The sequence below is a fragment of the Filicampus tigris genome, chromosome 11, assembly GCF_054856515.1.
Source record: "Filicampus tigris isolate MCC_2025a chromosome 11, RoL_Ftig_1.0, whole genome shotgun sequence".
NCBI classification, from domain to species: Eukaryota; Metazoa; Chordata; class Actinopteri; order Syngnathiformes; family Syngnathidae; genus Filicampus; species Filicampus tigris.
The window spans coordinates 21,499,734-21,523,990 of record NC_141227.1 but is presented as its reverse complement, the minus strand read 5'-3'; the positions used below and the strand labels follow the sequence as shown (position 1 = coordinate 21,523,990).

The 24,257-nt window shown below is 41.4% G+C and overlaps 1 protein-coding gene across 2 annotated transcripts; it reads right to left on the bottom strand.

Annotated features, from left to right (window-relative positions):
* Window positions 1-668: 668 nt before the first annotated feature.
* On the bottom strand, window positions 669-22,759 carry stox1 (storkhead box 1). Of its 2 annotated transcripts, XM_086044277.1 has the most exons (6): window positions 22,641-22,759; window positions 22,023-22,321; window positions 21,872-21,959; window positions 5,912-6,064; window positions 2,025-4,389; window positions 669-1,101 (listed from the first exon to the last, which is right to left on the bottom strand). In XM_086044277.1, the coding sequence occupies exons 2-6, from the start codon at window positions 22,200-22,202 to the stop codon at window positions 948-950; spliced, it is 2,940 nt and encodes a 979-aa protein (XP_085900403.1). In that variant the 5' UTR covers window positions 22,203-22,321; window positions 22,641-22,759; the 3' UTR covers window positions 669-947. The 2 variants fall into 2 exon arrangements, with proteins under 2 accessions (XP_085900403.1, XP_085900401.1); XM_086044275.1 differs by having other exon boundaries at window positions 21,872-22,321.
* Between the last annotated feature and the right edge of the window lie 1,498 nt (window positions 22,760-24,257).

Sequence of the window (24,257 nt, the reverse complement as noted above, 5' to 3'; positions counted from 1 at the left end):
CAGCTCCCCCCCACCTTTAACCAATGCAAAGAAGTAGTAATTCTCCCTAATTTACTCTTTCAAACAACACAAGGGGAGGAATTTCTTGGAATTGTCTGTCCCCAGAAATTCCCGGCCTTTTCCCACACTCCGCTTGGGTTTACATTCCTTCAGGCTACGTTGTTGTGGTTCACTCTCAAGGCTGCTAAACTGGCCTGTAACCTTCAGTATTAATCAGTTTTTATCAGCGGTCTGGGTCTAGGGCAGTGTCTGCTTTACATCGTAGATTTTTTTTTTTAAACAGACGCTAAGCTATCAACAAGCTGACCAAGGTCATTATTGATCCAAAAACCAACAAAATAACATTGAAAAAAACATTTTCGGTACCAAAATTAACCAAATATGAAACAAACACTCCACACATTGACAAAAAACAAAAAAATACATGAACCCAATCAAGCATTTAAAAAAACAAACTTGTTCTAATAACTATTTAAACCAGAGCCGTGTCTGGTTCTAATTTGCCTATGTGCATATCCGCTGTTGACTGACGCCCATTTTGTAGGCGATAAACGGGCAACTTCAAAAAAAATAAATTGTCGGACTAAGCATCGTCGGAAGCCCCCCTCCCCGCCCCCGGCTATCGTCGAACAAATTAGAAACGTGCCCTAAATAAGCACACAAGTCAGTTTAATGTATACACTTTTATTTTTGGTTCTGAAGTCCTACAACAATGAAAACGAAGACTTTTAACCGAAGAGAAAACTGTAGATGAACCCATGAACGTTGGTACAGATTTCACAGGTACGCGATGCCGTCTAGAAAACCTATATTGCGTATCATATTAGAAAATATTTACAATAGGGACAAATATACTGTACATGCAACATCTGTACAACCAGCTTTGTCTGTGAACACTTTGCATAGAACTTGAGAATAAAGCGCATGTGAAGATGTGGACATTCTCTTTACACGTTCATGACGGGGGTGAGCTGCAGCAGCGAGCTCTGCGGTCGAATGGCGCCGCTTTTGGAGTGCAGTTTGTCCAGGTTGTGTAGGAAGCCCCTCCTCTTCAGACCCTCCAGAATGACTGTGTTGCTGGAAGCCAAACTAACGTGGGTCCTGCATGGAGAAGGGCGGGGGGGGGGGTGGGGGGGGGGGGGTGGTGATGGACATATTTGATAAAAATGGAATTAATAAGGCGCTGTTTCATACATTCCTACATGGAAAGCTGGCTAGAAAGTTCAAAGCGGTTTGTTTCCTCTGATTGGAAACTTAAGCACGGCGCAGCAATTATACGTCATTACAAAAATCATTCCCTGCTGTCCAAATATTGGACGTTAGCATTCATTACAAGGTGTTTATTCAGCTTTATTGCCGTTTACTTTTTAAGGGAAGAAACGCAAATTGGCGAAAGGCTAAATGCAGTAATGCAGACTGGAGGTGTAACGTCTCACTGCAGTGTTTATTTTTGCCTGACTGACTGCAGTGGTCTTAGGGAAAGCCGTGGGATTGATTCTGGTGTGAAGCTGGGTAAAGCCCGGCTTGCGTGTTATTCAAGCACCGGTTGCGATATCAAGTTTTACCTCTCATTCGGTCTCAGGTTATACCACTTTGAGTCATTTCAGATATCCCAGGTCTCAGAAGCGGGGTACACACAAAAGGACAATTGGGCCGAGCGTTTACCCTGCCTTGTGATCAAAGTCAGCAAAAGCGCAATTATCTGTATGTTTCTAACAACTATCCCGAGGGATTATTCTGTAGTGTGCGGTGTGTGAAGAGCGATTATTTTGCTCAGGAAAACGGTCGGGCCAACCAATCGGAAATGATAAACCTGTTCGATATCTACAATGGCAAATCCTGGAGTGGGTGACCAACAGACTATTGGGTTGAGTCATGGACTGTGAACCCAAATGGAAGCGACCTGAAAGCTTGCGCTGCTGTTGGATGCTAATAAAGACCCCAAAAAAAAATCGGTATGTGTGTACCCCGCTTACGTGAGCTTTGATGTCGAATCATGTCAGCAAAAATAGACAGCCTCTCACCGTGGAGAATCTATTCCGCTGTCTCCTGTGATGCTCTGGTTCTCGACCAGTTCTACCGCCGCTCCACTTTCCGTTGCCCTTAGACCAGATCCTGGGGTCCGGGGAACTCCCCTCTCGTGAAAATCCTCCTCTTGAGCTTCCTTCACCTCCGCCGCCCGGTGGGCCGATTCGCCATCACCCTCATCTGTGGACTTGCGGACAGTCTCTGCCTCCGATTCGACCTCGCTTCCCGGGCAGTAGTCAAATATGCTACCGTCAAAGGCCTCTGGAGGTTCAGGTCGGTCCAACTCAAGACTGGACTTGTGTGATCCTTCCTGGACCAGGGTTTCTTTCCTGTCACTTGGCTCATCTTGAGGCGATACTTCACTCTGCTGAGGATATTGACGTCCCCACATAGTTTCCGCAGGTCTACTGGGGCTCAGAGAAGTCTCCCTCCGGCCGGTGGAGAGTCTGTTGACAGAGGTAACTTGTTGACAGTGAAAGTTGGCGTCGTAATAGTGACCGCTGGACTCCGGACACTTGGATTCGCCCTTGTATTGACGGTAGAGGTAGTTTGGAATAACGTCCTCCTCGTTCAAGCACAGGGAGCTACAGGTATCTTCGTCCTCGTGATGGTCTGTTCTCTGATAGGGTCTGTGGTCATCCTCAAGGTCTGTCACGGAGGGAAGGTCATCAACTACCGGTTCTATCAAACCCAGGGTCCCTTGCTCTCTACTGACAGTGACTGTTCTTGGGTCCTTTGCGTGCTGATGTGTTGAAAGGTCGTCGGGCTTCTGAGAGTCATCCCGTTGTGCTTTGGTCAATCTGAGCGAGTGCTTCCGCTGTAAAGCCGTCTTGGGCCAGACCCGTGCTGGGACTGCGTCGGAATTGGCGTATGGATCCATGTTGGAGAGGCCATCGTTCAAAGCCTGGCTTTCGCCGTCTTTCAGCGGAAGGTTTTCCCGGTTGTCCGCGCCGCTTCCCGCCCTCCGATGTCGAACCTTGTCATCAATCCGCAGCGTGCAGCTCTGTGGGTACGCTGAGCTGTAGTCCGGCGGCAACTCTCCATTGAGCTTCGCGTCTGGTCGCAGCAGACGTTGGCGGTCGCCATCCCTTTCCTGCTCGTATTTCCCTTCAGATGTGGGAGATTTTGCCGGTTGCTCTTCTTCTGCTACACTCAGCTTGGTGCGATGCGCGTCCCACGATTTGGAGCGATGACTCGCTCGTTCCTTCCTCCCCGATGGCCTGCCCTCTTTCGGTTTTCGATGCTCCCGTCCGACTGTTTCTGGAGCGTGGAAAGGGTTTTCAATGCGTTTCTTGTAAAGCGATATACCGTCCACAGAATCTTCCGCTTTACCCGGTTCGTCAATTGGGATTTCCACTCGCAACCGGGTGGGGATCAAATCCTCCCCCTCTGGATAGCCACCGGGACATACAGGAAGCTTATTCCGGATCCTTTCCCTTTGCTTTTCTCTGGTGGAGTGCACCCGCCGTTTGCTACGAGAGCTTTTCTGAGCAGACCTCTTGGCTGACCTGGAGGAGTGGTGGTGCCTCGGTTTTGGACTTGTTAGGATCTCCGTCGACATCCCCTTGTCCACTCCTTTGTCCAGTACCTTGTCCCGCCTCTCTTCCAGCTTCTTCATCAGGACCGTGTGACGGGTCAGGTTGTCGACCGTCAGTTCGGGGTTGATGCGCTTGATGATGGCGTGCTCCAGGTCACGAGGCAAGTTATTGAGATCATCTTCATCTCTGACAGGCCACTCCTCAGGCGGGAACTGCCCGGCGAATGACGCATACTCCTTCTTTGGCTTCTCTTTTTTGCCGCCGTTCCTCCGGAACAAACCGAGACCAAATTTCCTGGCCGGCTTGCTGTCTTTCTCTTTGCGGGCGACGGCGTTGATCACTGCCGCGGGCTTGCCGACCTCTCCCGCCTGGCAGTCCGCCGTTGTGGAGGTAGACTGATTCTGCACCGAGGGCTTGTGATCCGACGCTCGAGGCCACTTTAAGCTCTTGGCCGTGCATTCGCTGATGGAAACGGAGACGGAATGCTGATCGGGAGCCGTGGGCGGCGGGTTAGTGGTCGGCACGCCGGTGGACGTCGGGAGCGGGCTGAAGCAGCTGCAAGACTTGCAGTGAGCCGGCGGGGGCGTCCGAGCGCCCTCCACGCAGATATCGTTGCTCAGAAGGTACGTAATAGGTGGCGGCGAGGGAGGGTCTTCGGCCGAGCCCGAAGTCCACCAGGTCTTCTCTCGGCCCGTGTTGCCGGTGATGAAATAAGTCTGAGGGGTGACGATGAAGTAGCCCTCGCCGGTGTGGTAAATTTTGCGCTCCTTGATCAGGGTGCCCAAGGTATTGTAGAGGATGTCTTGAGTTGGGATGGTTATACCTTTAAAATAGAGAGAGATGTTTTAAAGATCCGCTTGGGAAGTTGAACACTAAAGAGGCTCCTGGTTTACGATTGATTGAGAGGACGCTTTTTCCGTTGCTGGTCCCTCTCTTTGGAATCACCTCCCACTAAACTTTAGGCCGGCCCCCTCTCTACCCATTTTTAAAACTATTCTTTGGCTTTGGACTCAGCATGAGACCCGGCATTTTTTTTGTGTTTTATTGAATTTACCGTCTTTGTTATCCATTGATTGTTTGAAGCGTCTTTGTTTTCACGTCACATTTTTTTTTACTTTATGTCGCGCACTTAATATGCAGCTATGGTTGTTTTTGAAGCGCTCTATAAATAAAGCGGCGCTGAGTTGAGATTGTTTTGTTCCTGCCGTGTTGATGAAACCTCATTTCGTAAATAAGCCAGAACATGCCGTTGTTTATCACCCAAAAAATATGCTTCGCCATAGATAAAACAAACGAAAAACAAGAATTCCAGCAAAACAAAGCTTGCATTCGACTGTGCAAACTAGTTCATTGCATGTTCATTTGGAAAATCATTTGAGAATTTATTCCCATAGCCTTGATATCCATGGAATCTGTGTCCTTACTTGTAAGGCAAGTCAGCGCACTAGTGGAACGACTCTTACTAGTATTGTTTTTGTTCACTACTGGAGCCGGTTTTGGGCTACTAGTACACAAACGTGTGCTCTATCAGTACACCACTAGGCCCAACTAGTAGACGTGTTACGCACTAGTAGCTTCCCAGTCCTGACTAGTAGCACCAAAATGTCAAATAATCGTTTTGTCTCACTAGTAACACGTTGTCCTATTTGTGCATAAATGACCTACAGAAGTAGAAAGCAGTAGTGGAAAAACATTATTAGCAAGAGACAGTCATTCTACCAGTGCGCTAAATTGTCTTGCTAGCAAGGACAGAATTGAATACTTTACGGACCTCAACCTAAACTTATTTTTTTTCAAGAATATGTGCTATGCAGACCCACTAGTTGAAACAAGGCATACTGAAAAATATTGTGTTGGTGGAACAAGAGTTAATCCACTTGTTTTTAGCCATCCCCGGGGGGGGCGGCCATTTTGTCACTTCTGTCGACTGAAAATGACATCACAACTACTCAGGGCTTAGGTCACGACCAATCGCGGCTGACCTGTTTTCTGAAGGTGAGCTGTGATTGGTCGTTACCTGATTGCCGCGCAGTTGTGACTGTCATTTTCAGTCAACGGAAGTGACAAAATGGCCGCCGCCTGAGATGGCTAAAAGCGGGTGGATTTTGCCGCTTAATTATTAACTCATGTTCCACAAACGCAATATTAATCAGAATGCCTTGTCTCAACTCAGTGGGCCTGCGCAGAACATATTCTGGAAAAAAAAAAAAAATGTTTGGATTGACTTTCGGCTTTAAGCTGGTTGTTAAAAAAACTTTCCAACGCGCGACGCCGTTCAACCTCGGAATCGGGGCTGTCGTAAACCGAGGGGCCTCCTTTACTTCGTACATCTTTCCTCAGCTTACCTGGATGTGATTTGCTCATGTGATTGACCAGAGTCTCCTGGCTGACGACGATCTGGGAGGAGTTCATGTCCGAGATGACCGAGCACAACACCTCCGCCAGAGGAATGAACTGGGACTGGGGGACGGGCGACATCTGCAACGGAGACAGGTCGCCTGGAACACATCACAAAAGCCGCGGATTGTCAGATGGCGCTCGCACCTGGATTGGTTACTCTTTCAAAAACAATCCCCGACATTTGTCCACTAACCACTTCTTAAGCCCTGACCACGGTGGTCTATTTATGCAAGTTAGATGAACCGTGAAAGTCTGGCCGCTACGGACATTCCACCAGCGCCAGGACAAACCGCAAAATTCCACCACTCCCACAGCGGTGACCGCAGGCCGCATGCTGGGCGGATCGCATATCTCGCCCCCGTGTATCATCAAGACTCCCATGTCGTGGAGGTAGCCTTGGAAAAACATGAGCACCAAAGTGAGAAAGAACTTGATGACATATTTGGTCTTGTAGTCTTCAAAGCGGTTCCGGTTCCAAATTTTGGCCGCGTCGGAGCTCGGCTCACGGGGCGGACGACATGTCTCGGAATGCGACTGGAAAAAAGCGATTATTATTTTATTATTTATTATTTTATTTTATTCCGCGGTAGTTGCCGTGGAGTTTTCACATCAGCACAAGTGTGTCGGCGGTTTATGACTCGGTTTAGCGGCGTTAAAAGGTTACTTGAAGATTAGTAATGCTCCAAAATAAACCACATCCCAAGTGAATGATTAGACAAAGCCAACACTAAACGTGAACATTCGAAACGTTAACTCCACTTATAGTTACAAGTCTGACTAGTTAATCAATCATAAATGCACTCTGGTATGTGCACTGCATTTGGCATGTAAGAATGTCTAAAAAAAAATATCAGGAAATAATACAAAATATTTAAAAAAAAAAAAACACCAACACAAAAAGACATACAAAAATTACAACAAATACATTTTTTTTTAAAAATAGACAAAAATATTGGGTATGAATAGTGAAAAATGTATTGAAAACAAATATTTTTGGCGCAAAAAATTTGGGGATGAAAATATATTTTTAAAAAAATGTGTTGAAAGTAAAAGGAAACATATTAGCGCTATCCATAATTAGGCGAATAAAATTTATGAAAATTAGAAAAAAATTGACAAAGAAATACAAAATTTTACAAAAACAGACAAGAATACAAAAATACTGTTAAAAATATGAAAACATGTAGAAAAATATTAGAAAATAAAAGAAAATATTTGACAAAAAATAGCATCTGAAAATACACAAAAATCCCCCAAATTACCCCAAAAAATAGAAAATACCAAAAATTTGAAAAAAGTACTAAAAATATAAAAAAAACTTGACAGAAAATTATAATATGGAAAATGTTTTACATTTTTTATATATCATATTTTGCAACCGCGATTAAAATATCCAACTTAAAATTGAGTTATCAGTCATGAACAGTCTAAAGACAGAGCAGGCACTACAGGAATCTTTAAATAAGTATTTGTCTTAAAAAGGGACATTTTATTCATCCATCCAATTTTTATTGGATGGGACTGTTTTATGTTCAATTATTTTTTATCACTGATCAACACTGTTTTATCTGAGCTTGTTTTTTCAAAGCACTTCATAAATAACGCTGAGTTGTCTTGAGAAAGTACTTTCATGGCAGCGCCATGGAAAATGATGGATGCTGCTGGAACAATTTTGGACAGATGCTTTTCCTCGCGTTTCCACTCGACTTGAAGCTTAAACATGTGCCACATGCCCCCCCCCCCCCCCAAACACAGCAAAGCTCCCGCTTGATGTAAACGAAACATTTACAGCCATCGCATTTGAGCCACTTATGCACAAGACGGGGCAAATAAACAACACATCACAAACTATCTGTCGCACAAGTGAATGAATAGTGTCTTGTTTTTTTCCGGGGGGGAGGAATTATGAAGTGACATTTTGAAAATAAATAAAGCATAAAACTACAAAGGCATTGTAGAATTGTGTGCACAACACAACACGACACAATCAACAGGACTTGAAGCTCAGAAGGCTCACAGATGGCGGTCTTTTTTAGTCAGACTGATCCTGTGACACACGGTGGGGTTGTTTAAAAAAAAAAAAAACAGAGCCCTTAACCCCGCACATTAACGCCCCCCCCCCACTCGGATATCTCAATCCGACTCTGGGCTCCTCATTGAGCTGCGCTTCCTATAGAAATGATGATGTGATGTTTAGAAAGCACATAGTCAGATGACCAGCCCCCCCAAAAAGGGTGAGAAGGTGGGGGTGGGGGTCAGCAGGCTGGGCTCAGGAGAGGAAAGGCACCAATTAACATCTGAGGGATCAATAATCGCCCAATAATCCAATTTTTTACGAATGATTTAGCGCTGCTTTTCCACTATTCGTTTTAGCCCAACGGGAATTGGAAGAAGCCTTTTACTGCCTTCTACAAACGTGATATAGAATAAACCAAAATTAGGAAAAAATAATGTTAATTAATTCTATGACAAAAACAAACTCAGACAATACATTTTTTTTTTTTTTTAAGTAGAAATGCTTTGGGAAAAAAAGACTGAAAAAGAAAAACTACAGTCTTCAATTAATACTAGCAATAAATATTAACAGAAAATGAGAAATGTGAAAAAATATTGGACAAAATGAAAAAATATATAAAAAATACGACGACAAAGTAAGAGAAATTGTTTTTAAAGAAATATGATAAAAATATAAGAATATCAGAAAAAAATCCCCAAATTTAAACGTGAAAAAAAATTACGTGAAAAAATTATACAGTGATTCAGAATATTTAACAACGACAACAACAACAAAAACTAAAATATATATTTTTTAAAATGGAAATTTTTTAAAAATCAATGAAATATACAAATATAAAAAAAATATGATTTTAAAATATGAGAACAAAATATGAGAAAATATCTCAAAACATACACAAATGTCTGGCAAACTACAAAAATAGTATTAAAAACAGAACTGTGAGAAATAAACTATAAAATGAGAAAAATATTTTTTTTTAAAATTGAACAAACCATTTCAAAAATACAAAAATATTTTTTTTAAAAACAAATATTTGAAAGAATACACAAACATCTTTAAAACTACCCCCCCACCCCCAAAAAAAAATAGTATAGAAAACATGTAAAACACTATTCAAAAATGACAAAAACATATTTAAAAAAAAAAAAAAAAAAAATCTTGGACAACAATACAAAATATTTATACGAATAGAAAAAAAGAAAGTACATACTTCTCATTGTCAGTCAGACATTTGCAGTGTGCGGGGGCCCTCACAGTTTACTACGCTGGTGTAATGCACGCGCCACGCCACGCCGCTCCACTCATTTTGTTATACGCAGCAGGAATACCCTGCTGGCTGGCTGCCATGGCAACAGCAGTGTCACCGGGCAGACAGTTTGGGTATCACGCAGCGGATTACGCACCGGGGACACTTGCAAAATGCTTTGACCTGACTGTGTTTTTGTGAGGGGGTGGAATGGAGTTGCATTATGGGTAATGTAGGAAGCAGATGTTAAAAAGTAAACGTAGAGATCTAATGCAAAAACCAAAGAAGTCTACATAAGTACTTTAATACCGCTACACTGATGAAAAGATAAAAAAGAAAAAAAAAGGCTTGGACTTTCCATGTGAGAATAAAGTGGTCCCTTGAGAGTGAACAGGAAAAATGTCTACCTTCTCATCTCTCTCTTTTTTAAATGTTTTATTTTTTATTTTCTTCTTCTGACCCTGATGAGTGCCACATGGCTGTTTTGCTAGCCAACACATGAGTCTCATTCCATCACTTAACTCCTACAATAAGCCTCCTATACGCTTCAGAAACGTAGATTACACTGACTGGACACAAAAGGATGAAATGACGTGTGTAAAAAAAATAAAAAAATACACACATTAATTTTTTTTTTTTTTATGTGGCAGGGATATTAGCCAGAAAAACACAATTATTAATATATAAATATTAGGGGGAGAACGACAAGTATTAGACAAAACATTGGTGATTAATCGGATTTAAAAATGTTATCTTTTCCATTCCTTTTTTCAAAAACTAAAACTTTCTTTAAAATAAATTGCATAAACAAATTATGATTCAGTTACAGTTTGGTCCATAACATGTAAGGCAAAAATATTGATCATTATGTTTTATTTTGATTCAACAAAAAGAATCCGTCTGCTTTCATGGATAGCTACAATCGGATAATATTTACTGATTTATACAATAAAAAGGTGAAATTCCGAGCATTTGGACAAATTTAATTTTCAAAAAAAGTATCGAAGTGATTACCGGTAATCGATCATTAAAAATAATTGATTAATTTGATAATCGATTAGTTGTCAATTAATCGTTGCACCTCTACTGACATTTGAAAGATAGGAAATATATAAAATAGAACAACAATAAAATACTACAAAAAGTATTAGAAACTGCAAAATATAATATAGGAAACAAAAACATCTACAAACATTTAGTTAGTGTACTTAAACCTTCACACAGAGTCCCGATGCTTTTGCCAACTCTCATGTTTGGTAGGTAGCAGGATTACGCCCGCCAAAAACCTCCCTCCAAGCCCAGCTGTGAATTATCTATATAACGCGCAGGACGTTTTTAGACTTTACGAGTCTTTCACAAGCGCACTGAAGCGTCTTTCGCAGCCAAAGTGGCCTCATAAAAGTCCGAACGCACAAACCACAGAGCAACAACATGGCTCCAGACACAGCAAGCAAGGGTGTACCATCAACATGAAAATAACTCTCAACAGTGAGGTTAGCGCTGATGCTAATGCTAGCGCATCACAAGAGGTGTCCTGGCTGGACCATTGTTATTGGGGGCCACAAAAAAGCCATTTATAGTGGCTATCTTAATGACAATAAGTATTAACCCCAGGCTGGTGTAATTTCATAGTCTAAATTGCTGGGTTGTGATGTTAGCCCCAAAGCCAATGCTAGCGCAACACCAGAGGGGTCCTGGCTTGTTCATTATTAAGAGACCACAAAAAAATGATTATTTTTTTTTTTAAAGGCAAATTATGGTCATAATCTGAATGATTAAAAAGTCCTGAATCCAGTCTGGTGTCATTTCATACAGTGGACATTTCGGAGCAGTGATGTTTGCCCCAATGCTAATGCTAGCACAACATGAGATGTGTCCTGGCTGGTCCATCGTTATTAGACAATGATTTATGAAAGCCATTTATGGCCGGCATGGAAATGGGAAGTAATAATAATACCATCAACATGGCCATGACTGAATAGTGACATTAGCACCAATGCTAAGACGAGAAGTGTCCTGGCTGGACCTGTATGGTCAGAGATCTCTTTAAAAAAAAAAAAAAAAGGCTGAATGATAAGAAGTACTGAATCCAAGCCATCAACACGCACAAACCCCCCCCAAAAAGTGTGGAAAAAACTAACTAGTAAAACAACCCGACTCGAGGAGTTTTGTGTTGCCTACTGTTGCCATGGAAACCTTTAGCGTGGTGGCAACCGAAGCCAAAGAAAAGAGAAGAATGCACAGTAGGCCAGTATTTGTGGCCCCTTCAAACCACACAAGAGCTTTTTAGACTCACTTTGTAAACCATTGACATTATGCTCAAGCCAACTTTAAAGCCATAAAGCAGCTAAATGTGAATTAGGCTTTTTATGAATAGACATTTTTTGGAATTAGAATTTTACTGGCCCGCAATTAAAAGCTGCATGTAGTTACAGAAAAAAAAGCAAAACAAACAGGAAAAATAAAAAATAAAACGTATCAAACTTTTCCTAACATTCTAAAATGAATCAAAAAAGTTACAAGATCTAAAAAATAAAAACTGAAAAAAAATTTTTTTTTTAAATGACTGATGGTATTTTTTTTTTTTAACCATGAAAAAAAAAAAAATCAAGAATTTAAATACAAATATGATGTTACGATATATGCATTGAATCTTTAACCAATCTGATTCCAAATTCGCTGGCCCTCGATGACATCACAATATTTCCGTCCTCTGATTGGTTAGTCAGAACAACAAAAGTGTTCAGCTAGCAAAACAGGTCTATAGTGATCGGCACACATTAATACATAACTCAAACATGGCATGCATCAGAACATTAAATTAAAAAGCAGGAAAATGAGAAAAAAGATTACTTTTAAATGTTGAAAAAAAAAAAAAAAAAAGATGAAAATGTCACTTTTTTTATTAAAACAAAAAAATATATTTTAGAACATTACAAGACACAATGTTTCTTCACCCAATCAGATTTCAAATTCATCCTCACAGGGCCACTTAGCTGGCCCTTGATGACATCAGCATTGCTCCATCATCTGATTGGTTGGTCAGCGCAAAACTTTTGCGCTCGCAAAACGGCCATTTCATAAATCAACCTCCCTTTATTACTTTTTTTTTTTTTTTTTTTTTTTTAAAGATTTGTGTCATGTTATTAGAAAAAACTGCGTTTTGTATAGTATTGATGATTTTTATCACTGCGACATGATATTGGTGATATGATGAAGTACGGTAGGTAAAGTCCCCGGTACCAAATACACGTCCCGCCACCGACTGAAAAACCTGAGACTTGAAACAAGACAGACGTGTCTTTGAGAGCTCAGTGGGAAACGTGATACTAATGCACTAGTGGGGGGGGGGGGGGGGTAGCGGCAGACAGCAGACATAAAGAACTGCCTTCGCAGTGCCAGACATACAAAAGAACTTGATGATGTTGTTGTTGTTGTTGAATGTTTTATCGTTACATTGGACGTCCCGCAGTTTGGCGTCACGATGGCTCTATCGCAAATATGTCCAGAATTCTTTATGGCCTTGGCTGGGAGCAATTATTAAAAAATTCTGACGGAAAGGGAGACTATAAAGAGCGAGGATCAATGAGAGTGCAACCAAGATTGTTAAAAGATGTGGGAGAGGGGAAAAAAGAACAAAAAAACCCAACAAAAAAAAAGCACTGTAGGTACAGTATTAGGGAGAAAAAAAAAAAAAGGAACAGTAGAGGATGAAAGTTGAGATATTACTATTGAAATATTTTTATTTCTAATGAGAATTGTTATTTTATAAGGTAATAAAGTTCAACTATAAGAGCAAATTTTAACAAGAATAAATTTTTTGGTCGGAAAAAATGTCAATATAAAAACAAACAGCATTTTTATTTTATGCAAAAAAATAAAAAATAAAGTTGCAATTTTATGCAAATAAAGTTGTAATGCAATGGGGGGGGGGGAATCAAACAAAATTAAATTGTAAATTTATGAAAAGAAAGATAGATATTTTGTTTTGAAACGTCATAGCTATAAATGACAACCCATGGTAAAATCGGTATTGTGCAAGCTTTTATAGGTCAAACTTAAAAACGAAATGTGAAAATATTTCCAAAAACCCGATGTGAGGAGAATTTTCCATTTTCAAAAAAAACATTTCGGGACAAATCGCCATCTCCGATGAAAAATTTACTGCTGAGCAAAGTTATTCGCCCCTCAGTCAATGATTCCCCGAGTTCCAATTCATTTGCAGCCCGGTCTAACGACTTCCTCGTCAACTTTCTTTCTTTTTGCTTTCTTGGAGGAGTTGCTGAAGGTCAAGTGTGATGTGTGAGGATCATCTTACACCGAAATATTTATTCAGCATTCCCTCTATTTTCACCTCCAACCTGAGCGTTGGTGCGCGAGATGCCGACCACATGCTCCCCCCCCCCCCCCCCCCCCACGCAACCGCCCCCCACCCTCACCCTGTTTAATCAAGAGTGATGGTCCTCATTGGACGCAGATGCCGACCATTTCCTTTGACTTCTACCACCATGATAGCCTCCTTCCAAATGTTCGACGCACTTCAAGTCTGACAAAGTACATCTGTAATCATCATCATTCCCAATTAAAATGAATCCCAATGACATTAATCCGTTTCAGCCCCCAGCAACACTGATTTTTTTTTTCCAACAAAGAAAATTGCACACTATACATAAACTTTCCACTAGGGGGCAGTAAGGACACACCACACATAGATCGGATGATAAAAACAGTAGAACGTCACAAATACGCTGCAAAAATATTTTTCTCTGAGGATAAAGAATATGTTCACTTGTATTCATAAAGAAGCTGTTTTGAAATTTATAACTACTGCGATGGCGATGCTTGTTTCGTCAGCCCGTCTTCCCATTATGTATTAGCATTAAGCTAGCGGCCTTTCATAAGACCGGCCACAGCTATGACGCTTGTTAAATACATACAAAAAAAAAATCCTGAAAATAAATAAAAAATTCGCAAAGCTGGCACTACTCGCCGCGATTCCTAAAAACATACAGTCGTGTCAGTAGACCCCAGCGTGTTTTGACTGTAAATTTACCGTAATATACTGTAGCTGAGTCATTTGTCAGGGGCAGAGTGAGAATCAAAACAAATCCTACGAGGGAAACTCGAGCTGCTGCTGACATGGTGGACAAACTTCTCGGCTGTTTTTATTGGCACCAAAACTGTGACTAATACTACAGTCAAGCCCTTCTATATCGCGGTTCATCCCTCGCATAATAGATGCTGTTCCCACAGATACAATGGATATAAAAAGTCGACACACCCCCATTACCAGACCAGGATTTGACATGATACTGAATACTGAAATATACTACTGAAAATTACATTAATGGTGGAAAAAAGTTTCTCATTTTTTGATATAAAAAAACCAACAAAAAAACACGGGATTTGACGAAATATATCCGATTTTATGGTTTGATGAAACATTTTGGTGTTTAAATATACAATGTTCACTTCTCTTTGGTATTATGTAGTATGAGTGAAATTCAAATGGGAATTACAAACAGCTTGAAGCAAGCACACTGTGCGTCTTATTTGGAGAAAAACGTAAATGTGTGAAACCTGAAAATCTCCCGCAGTAAACAGGGATTCACTGTACAGTACTGGTATTCCCACTGCTTCGAAATTTCCGTTTAACATGTCGGACCGGCAGAGTGGGGGGATGTGTGGGAGTTTCCTTGTCCATGCAGAAAGGATGCAGGATGAAGACAACACGTGCAAGCAATGTGAAGGAGGTCAAGGCTTCCTGTTGCCCGCCTGCTAGCATAAACATTCAACATAGCGCACGAGGAAACGTGGCGGAACATTTGCTACAGCAGAGACGGGCCAAAGACGGCCCGTCGAGCAAGACGACAAAACAAAAACAAAAGGAAGATTTTATATGGTCCACTATGCTTATTTTTACGTGCAGCTAAAAAAATTGAATCCAGAAAAAAAACAAAAAAACACAATTGACTTTAACAGGGCATGGAGCCATATTTGGTAACTTTAATTGATGCCTCACTGTAAAGTAGTAGTTCAATGTTATTCTGAATTCGCAAAAAAGACAAAAGTATTAAAAAAAAAAAAAAAGAAAAAATACCTACCCCCCAAAAAAGACAAGTTTATTAATGCTTCTAATTAGGACCACACACACCTAATATAAAAGTAGTCCACACACTGGATAAGTGTACGTATGTTTGTTTCTGAAGCCACCTGATCCGCGGCAGCTTGTTAGCAAGAAGGCTTTTTGACCTTTGACCTGCACTGCTCAATTAGGACAACGCAAACCATTTTAAAGCCCAGCGGGACACTGTGGGAGGGCATCGTGGTTAATAAGCTAACATCTGGAAGAATTATGACCACTGCTGGTGCACTTTGAGGATGTGCTCCTCATGTGAAAGTTGAACACCCGAGGAGAGAAATAAAGGGCGGGCAAAGTGTTAACAAAGCATTTCAGGAATGCTTAGCTAAGCTAATTGCTAAGCTAAGCTCACATCGGGGGATGGACGAGGATAGTGTTGCGGTAGGTGGGACACGGGATACCTCATTACACCTCACATCTAAAGCCGCATTAATTTTTCAGCTGGTAGAGGCTAAATAATGCAGAAACAAAGTGCAGCAGCTAGCAGTTAGCATCTAGATGGCTAATTCATTCCACTAGGTTGAGATATGAAAGATGAAAGTGCCTAATGTGTTACTTGTATGCATGTCATCAAGTCCTCAAAACGCTAGCGACAAGATGCTAGCAGAGCAGTAGGCATCAGATATGATTTTCTGATGTAGAAATTGGTAAAAAAAAAAATAATTTAAATTATATATATATATGTAACGCGTTGATGTGACTTGTTGAGGAGTGCTTTTAGTTTTAAAGTGGAGAGACTCGCCTCTGTATGAATCGTTTTTATGTTTTTAACAAAGTTTTTAGTTTGGCCAATATTTTGCTTTGACTTTTTATTTTGCTCACAAAATGTTAAGATACAAGTGCTGTATGGTGACTTAACGCCGTTCTCAACACAGAACAGTTTGGAAGATAGTGAACTATTTAATCAAAAAAGAGGCTTTAAGCAGTTTTTTGAGACTCCCTGTTGAAAACAGTCAGGTAAACTGTTGAAAGAAGGCCCTGCTAGTTAATGCTAACGCTAATCACCATCATTGTTGCAGTGCTTTAACCTTTTCAGCAATGAATTGAACACGATGAACACGTGTTTAGAAACAAATCTCTGAATTCACTTTACTGGGTCTTTAGCTAACTACTGTATTCAAGAAAACAGTGAAACTGTAAAATAAGCGCTAAATCCTCTCTGCATGCCACTTAAATGCATAGACAAACATTAGCATAAACCACTACAGCTTCGGGTGGCTAATAAAAACGATTCTTCTGAGGGTATGTGATATTATTCTTTGAGCAAGCGCAAAAGGGAACAAAAAGGAAGACCCCGAGGTCAACTTCCGTACAACTGAGGCCCGTTCCTGCTCGGATAACCGCGATGCATTAAGTCAAAAATTCCCTCTCTGTCCCACTTTCCCACGTTTTTAAGGTCTAACTGAGACGTCAGTGATCATTAAATTGAGCCGCGTGTGTCAGATGCCATTATGGAAAAGGAAGGATCCACTCACTAACTTTAGTGTCTTTTTTTGAGTGCTTGTTATCATGCTATTGTGTGTTGTGAGGCCACGGCAACGCGACACCTTTCGGCTAAAAACATGAGCCCCTCTTCCTAGTCTGTCAAATGTCAAATACCACATTTACAAGAAAGTGTCAGGTTCTTCTTCTATTGTTTACACAGCGGTAGGCCTGGACAAAATGGTTATTTATTGCTAAGACGGCGCCTTTCCAATGTAATCTTATAGTTGGTATAGCGCAACTAGTCACAACACGTCCCGAAAGCGTACCTCTGGGTGAATTGGCATAAAGGCAGAAGCTGCATTTTATTCCATTCACCGAAGCGCCATGTCTGAAGTGATCGTTCACACTGCTGATGCGGCTAAGTGCACTTAGATCATTTAATTTCATCGCCAAGATCATGATATCGGGATATTAAAATTGCCACGATATATCGTTGTCGTCGTGTCACGATATTAATAGCAGGAAATCCGTTTAAAAGCTCAAGTTGTTTTCCATTTGTCCAGTTCCAGCACCCTCCGGTGGTTAGTTTATTAGTGCAGTTTAATTTGATGCCCGATTGGCCTAGCCTATTTCTTTGTGAATGCTGTTATGTAAAAAAACGGAATATTGCAATGTTTTTTTTTTTTTAACTCGCTGCCAAAAACGTTTTTATAGGTCTTTTCACAGTCCCGCCATTCAATCCCAGGAACTTCATCCATCCATTATCGATACCGCTTATCCTCACAAGGGTCGCGGGGCGTGCTGGAGCCTATCCCAGCTGTTTTCGGGCAGTAGGCGGGGGACACCCTGGATCGGTTGCCAGCCAATCACAGGGCACACAGTGACAAACATCCGCACTCACAATCACACCTAGGGGCAATTTAGAGAGTCCAATCAACTTACCATGCATGTTTCTGGAATGTGGGAGGAAACCGGAGTACCCGGAGAAAACCCACGCAGGCACGGGGAGAACATGCAAACTCCACACAGAGGGAGGCCGGAGCCGGGATCGAACCCACGACCTCTGAACTGTGAGGCGGACGTGCTAACCAGTCGACCACCGTGACGCCCTCCCAGGAACTTATTTACGTATATATATATATATATATATTTATTTTTTTTACAATATCGTGAGCTTTTAAACAGCCGTAGAATGCCGTCAAGCAGACAAAAAACAAAGAAGAGTTTCACATCTAATGTGTGTGACTCAGTAAGCTGCAGTTAAAATAGTTGATTTTCGGAAAGGATGAAGAATATATGCCTGTGAGTATCTCAAGGCACCACTGTACTTTGCGGACCCCCAAGCTACGGCTCGTCGGGGATCCCACTTTGACAACCACTCCTATAGATCACTTAGATCTGCGGCTGCCAAACTGAAGCTCAGGACACCAAATGGCTCCCTGGTCGGTTTTCATTGGGAAGGAACCAAATAGAAAAAAAAATTTGTGATTTAAAGCCAAAGCAAAAAAAACAAAAGGGAAATGAAAATAAAACCTTACAATTAGCTCATATAAATCTTCCGATGGCCTTTGCCTGTTTGTGACTTCAGCCAATTCCTCGTGTTCCCGACTGACATATTTATTGTATAGCGGGACCGTGTCAAGGCCTGACATCAATCTAGCAGTCCCCTGGGCATCAACTAGTCCCGCGGCGGTGGTGGTGGCGGTGGGGGTGGGGGTGGTCACATTAATTGTGGCGGTCAGCCGTTTGGCAAATAGTGATTCAGTAAAGCGGTAAAGCAGCTCATTTCCATACAAATTAGCGCCTGTGTGAAGCCCAGGACGCGTACGAAGATCTTTAGGTCGGCCATGAAAACAACTTGTGTGCATTGCGCTGACATAGCCTGATTGTTGTCTTTCGGAGCACAAAGTGTCTCACATGGGGATGACATGTCAAGCCGCCCCCCCCCCCCCCCACAACCTCCAAGAGGCCATCACATCACACCCTGCCAGTTGTGTGGTCCCCCCCTTCACATTCCTCCACAACCCATGTGTATGTGGGTGATACTGCCTCTAAGACATAACGTTGTTAGCTCCAAACTATTGTTTTGATCATTTGTTAACGTCAAAACGGCATTTTAGAAGATTTAACAAGGGGGCCTCAAAATTTAGTTGTTTTTTTTTAATGTCATTATCATCTAAATGTTAAAAACGGTAGCAACGAAAACAGGTAAAAAGTGGTATATGTGAAAACAGCATTTTCCTGAAAACGCAAACATTCGACAAGGTGGAAGTGAAGGTGGAAGTTCTTATTGTTGGTCATGGTCATCCGTAAAAACAGAAAAAAAATGTTTGTTTTTTTTAAACATGGATGGAAATTGATGTCTTATACCATTGTTCATCTAAAACCAGTAGTCCATGAAAACTAGTCAAAAGCAGTCATTTATTTGAAGCAGAAGTCAACACAAACATATATTTTTTAAGAATATGTTTTATGCAGCCTCACAGCATTCTGATCAAGATTGTGTTTGTGGAATATGATTTAAGTAACAAAATCCACCCATTTTTAGCCATCTGTGGGGGGCGACCGTTTTGTCACTTCTGTCGACTGAAGATGACATCACAGTTGCTCAGTGCTCAGATAACGACTAATCACAGCTCTGCTTCAGAAAACAGGCGAGCCACGATTGGTCGTTCCCTGAGCCCTGAGCAGTTGTGATGTCATTTTCAGTCAACAGAAGTGACAAAATGGCCGCCCCCGGAGATGGCTAAAAACGGCGGGATTTTGCTGCCTAACTCGTATTTCATATTAATCATGTTGCCTTGTTTCAACTACTGGGCCTGCAGAGAATATATTCCTGAAAAACATATGTTTGGGTTGACTTCCACTTTAAGGAAGAAAAAAAACAAAAAGTTTTCAGCCATTTTGACAACTTTGTCATCTGTACATAATCACTAAAAATACGATCCACTTCCTACTTGGTGGTTAAACGGAGCCGAAAAGCCGAGGCGAGGCCTGCAAAGGGACTGATTTACTTCTTCCATATGCGTGACACGCTGAACTTTGAATTCCTGATTGTAACGTCACAAAACATGAACATGAGCAAGTGTGACCACTCACAAAGATATCATAGGGCTAAAATAACACAAGGTCCAACTTATCATTTGACCCGTGGATGGTGATGTCACGCATGTACAACACATGACATCAGGCCACAGCAAACGACATACTTTGGTACTGTTTGGGATGCAATACAAAAGCTGCATTCAAGGACACAAATGAGCAAGTTCCACAAAACATTATTAGCGCGGTGGTTTGCATAACTGCACCATTCTGAGAGCAATTTTGAATACTGCTGATGGTTTGGAAATCACAAGATGGGCAAAATATGAATAGTTAATACTCATAGAAATAAATAATCACATATCCAATAGTTTAAGATTACACAGCTACATGAAGAAGAATTGGGACATTTCATACAGCTGATGACTAGGAATATTGTACTAATAAAGCAATATGTAAAATGATCCTATTAGGGGCAATTTCAGTTGTTAGGCTGAGACAGCATTTCTAATTGTATTATCAAATATGATGCAGCAAATGAATACATTATTACATCTATTGTGAGAATTTTTAAAAAACCAAAAACAGTACAGTATAAAGTATGGGCAGCATGGTATAACACAATTTTCCATACATTATAGAAGGTGCAAGTGTACCTAATGTTGTGACCAGTTGGTGTGTATACACACACACGTTTAAAAATGTTTAGTTTTTTTTCCTAAAAAGGGTCCATTTTATGGCTTTGACACATTTTTGTCAAAGTTGTAAACGCACGTTGAAGCCTCAGTGTGAAGCCTCATAAATGAATAAAACTTGATGGAACTATTTGCTTCTTATAGGCTTAATACGAATGTATGTTCAGTACTATCCAGATAGCGGACTCACATTCAGCACATTTTATAAAACCAATTCCTTTTCATTCTCTTGTATCATGTTTATATTTGTCTAAAATATAGATCTATTTATCTTTAATCAACTAATCCAACAAAAAAGTATGGATATTTGGGGGGCTGCAACGGATCAATGGCATTTCAATTTGTGCCACTAGCGCTAGATGGAGCAGCTAGCTTCACAACTAGCAGCAGTTTAACAGCTAGTGAACGATTCTTCAAAGTTGAGGTTTCAAGTCCCTAGCTGAAGAGCTAGCTGTATATGTCACACATTAGTTGCCGTGACTATTGGTTTGGCAAAGTGCAATACCGCCACATTTACCTTAAGGTAAACCATTTCAAACCAAAAAGAAATCCTTTTCTGTAGTTAGTTTTGAATCCAACCGGAACTCGTTTGCTGCTGTCAACACGATTAGATAACAGGGATTATAATTTTAATATATAAATTGCACCCGAGTCGCAGGACCAGCCCATACAATGACAACAAAGAGACTTATAGTCTGAAAAATAATGTAAATAAGAAAAGAGTTTGCTTCCCTTGATGCTATAAAATGCAAAACTCATAGACGTGCTATAGAAAAAAGCACTGATGATGCGGTGTTATAACTCTTTAAGGAACAGATATTTGAGCATAAACTGTACAGTAAAGCATGCAGACAACAAGCATTTCTTCCTTATACTCTGCAAATAACGAATATTACTGTAGTTTACTGAGAAGTTCTTTTCGCGTATGTATGCATGGATTATACTGCCCCCGGTGGCCGAGGTGCACACACCAAAAGTAGCCACATGAATTCATCATGACACACAAATTGATTAAATCTTTACATTCTATTTGTTATTAATGTTTTTTTAAATTAAGTACAACACTTTAGAGTACTATTTTTCCTTCCTAAAAAAAACAACAACAATAGTTTTCGTTGGCGTGTTATGGGGGGCTGGAATGGAGACTGTTACAGTAGCATACAATATTAAATATTCGTTAACTTTTAAGGAATACAGCTTTGACTTGTTTTTGCTAATTCAGGGGTACTTGTGTTGCTCAGAAAGGTGATACTTGGTGGCAACGTATTTTTAAGCAGGTACTTTTGTGTAAATGAAGACGCATTAGTGTACTGTATGAATGAGTGTGTAAGTTCTTACCCACAGCTCTGATGACCAAGCCCGTGGCTGACTTGAGCGCTCTTCTCATCCAGGCTTCCCTCAGCACCTCCAAGCTAGCCGAGCTTCCCTGGATAAAAAGCACCAAGCTGTCCATCCAGCCCTGGAAGTGCACCTCGCCCATGGCCCTCACCAGCCGTTTATTCCAGAAGCTGCGCAGGTTCTGCGCCTTGAAGTCAGCGAACACCTCCAGCCCGGTGGCGGCGGAGCTCCGGCGGCTCTCCTCCGCCGACTCCTCGTCGTCGTCGGGGCCGAAGACCACCGCCAGAGAGGCGGCGGAGAGCTGCACGATCCGCGGCGGGAGGAGCGACATGTCCGCCGCTCTCCGAACTCCAGATTCAAAGCAACTTCAGTCGACTTGTTGCGTTAAACTGCAGCTTTGTGTCTTGGAAACATAGCCGGGGGGCGAGAGGTCCTCCTGCTGCGAGGGTCCTGACGGGAGTGTGAGACAGAGGGGGCCAGACTAGGCGGGTTACAAAGGAGGAGGGGGGGAAGAGGAGGAGGGGGACACACAGGTGTCCCTCCCACTACTTACAGGTGTGTGCATTTCCCATCATTAAAAACAACAACAATTTATCAATTTCAAAAGTGACGACTTTCTTTCATTTTTAGGCTCAATTGAAAAAAAAAAATACATAATTCAAGACGAAGTCAAATATTTCCTTTATCATATGTTGTTGATGTCCTACTAGCCCAAACACATTCTGATTAATATTGCGTTTGTGGAATATGATTTAAGCAGAAAAATCACCTGTTTTTTACTCCATCCCAGGGGTGGCCATTTTGCCACCTGCTGTCAACTGAAAATGACGTCACCGTTGCTCAGGACTCAGACAACGACCAATCACGGCTCAGCTTGCGAATGTGACGTGACCAAACTCAGAAAACGGGCGATATTTGATATTGGAACATTTTTCACCTGACACCTTTACAGTGGGAGTTTAAATGTTTCAACCAAGGAACTGAATGCAAAACATGTCTTCTCTCCCAATTTTTGATTATATATTTTGATAAACAGAATATAGAGGTGGAGGGATGAAAGTGAAATCGTTAAATATTGAAATAAGTAAATATGGGAATTAATAATGAACCAAATATTTTTATTAAATGACTATAGAAATAATTCATGGTACATTTAATTAAAAAAAAAAGTGTTTTAAATATGCAAATATTTACCTCATAGTATACTAGATAAATGTGTATTATTTATTTTGTATTGCGACAACACTAATATGAACTGCTAAAATGCTATCATACAAAAAAGTCCATTCGAATCTTTGTAAAGGCAAATGACGACTGATGCAGCTCTCAATAGACTGTGCAGATGTAACCAACGTAGTGGCAGAAACATGACCCAAATGGCCGACTGGCCGTCCATATGGCATTAAAATAAAAAGTCAGTCAGTCAAGCTCATTTCCAAATGTCCAACCTTTGCATTTGTTCTCCTGCATCGTACCTCCAAAATATGAACCACATCTCCCCTTTTTGCCTTTTAGACCATGCTTTTAGCGAAGCCCGCAGACGGACGCGCACCTCGTATAACAAACGCTCAGAAAGCTTTTTTGGCTTTACTTTTAAGCGGCGCTCGTACCCCCGGGAGGCCCCCGGGTTCCATTCTGCCTGTTAGCATGAAGAGGCTGCGTGCAACAGGATATTGAGCTTCCTCTGCACATCAAGAATACACCGCCGCAGCCAACACACGATAACTGACTTCATCCCTCCAGAACGATGTTGAAAAGGTCAGAGCGAAGGCGCCACGTGATTACGTTCAATCTGGTGTGCGATTTGAAGGGAAAAAAAAAAAAAAAAAAAAAAACAGCAAAAAAAAAAAAAACAGCACATCAACACAAAGTCACCACAGGTTGACAATTGAGGAAATTGCAACTCACCCGGGCTTGATTTTGCGGGCATGTATGGGGAAATTATACTTATTGACAATTACTGTGTTGGCATAAAACAAAAAGCGTCGTATCACTAAGGCCCACCGTAAACCGAGCAATGGCTGAACACGACAAAAAAAAAGAAAAAGAAAAAAAAAGCAGTGCATATCGACTGGCGTGCTGCAGAAAAACGGAGACCCTGGATGCCATTTTGAAGCTCCATATACAAAGCACTGTACTGTGCTGTATTAGTTCTTTACTGAACCACAAAAACATGGTGCGATTGTCAAGGAAGAAGCAGATGGCCACTAAGAGAGGAAACGTGTGAGAATAAAGGATATGGTTGAGGGTTATAATTTCCAACTCGGCCACAGTAGCGTGTGGCGCTCGCCACCTGCCTGGGGCCGAATGGACAATTTATATGGGGAGGGGGCGGGGGGTGATATTTTTTAGCTTTATCCCCCCCTTGATCAAAAGCATACATCAA

Coding starts and splice junctions, on each gene's coding strand:
- stox1 (XM_086044275.1), bottom strand. CDS start 22,202: ATGTCGCTCCTCCCGCCGCGGATCGTGCAGCTCTCCGCCGCCTCTCTG. Junction 6,065..21,871: donor CTTGGTCATCAGAGCTGTGG/GTAAGAACTTAC, acceptor GATGTGTTCCAG/GCGACCTGTCTCCGTTGCAG. Junction 1,102..2,024: donor AGCGGAATAGATTCTCCACG/GTGAGAGGCTGT, acceptor TTCTCCATGCAG/GACCCACGTTAGTTTGGCTT.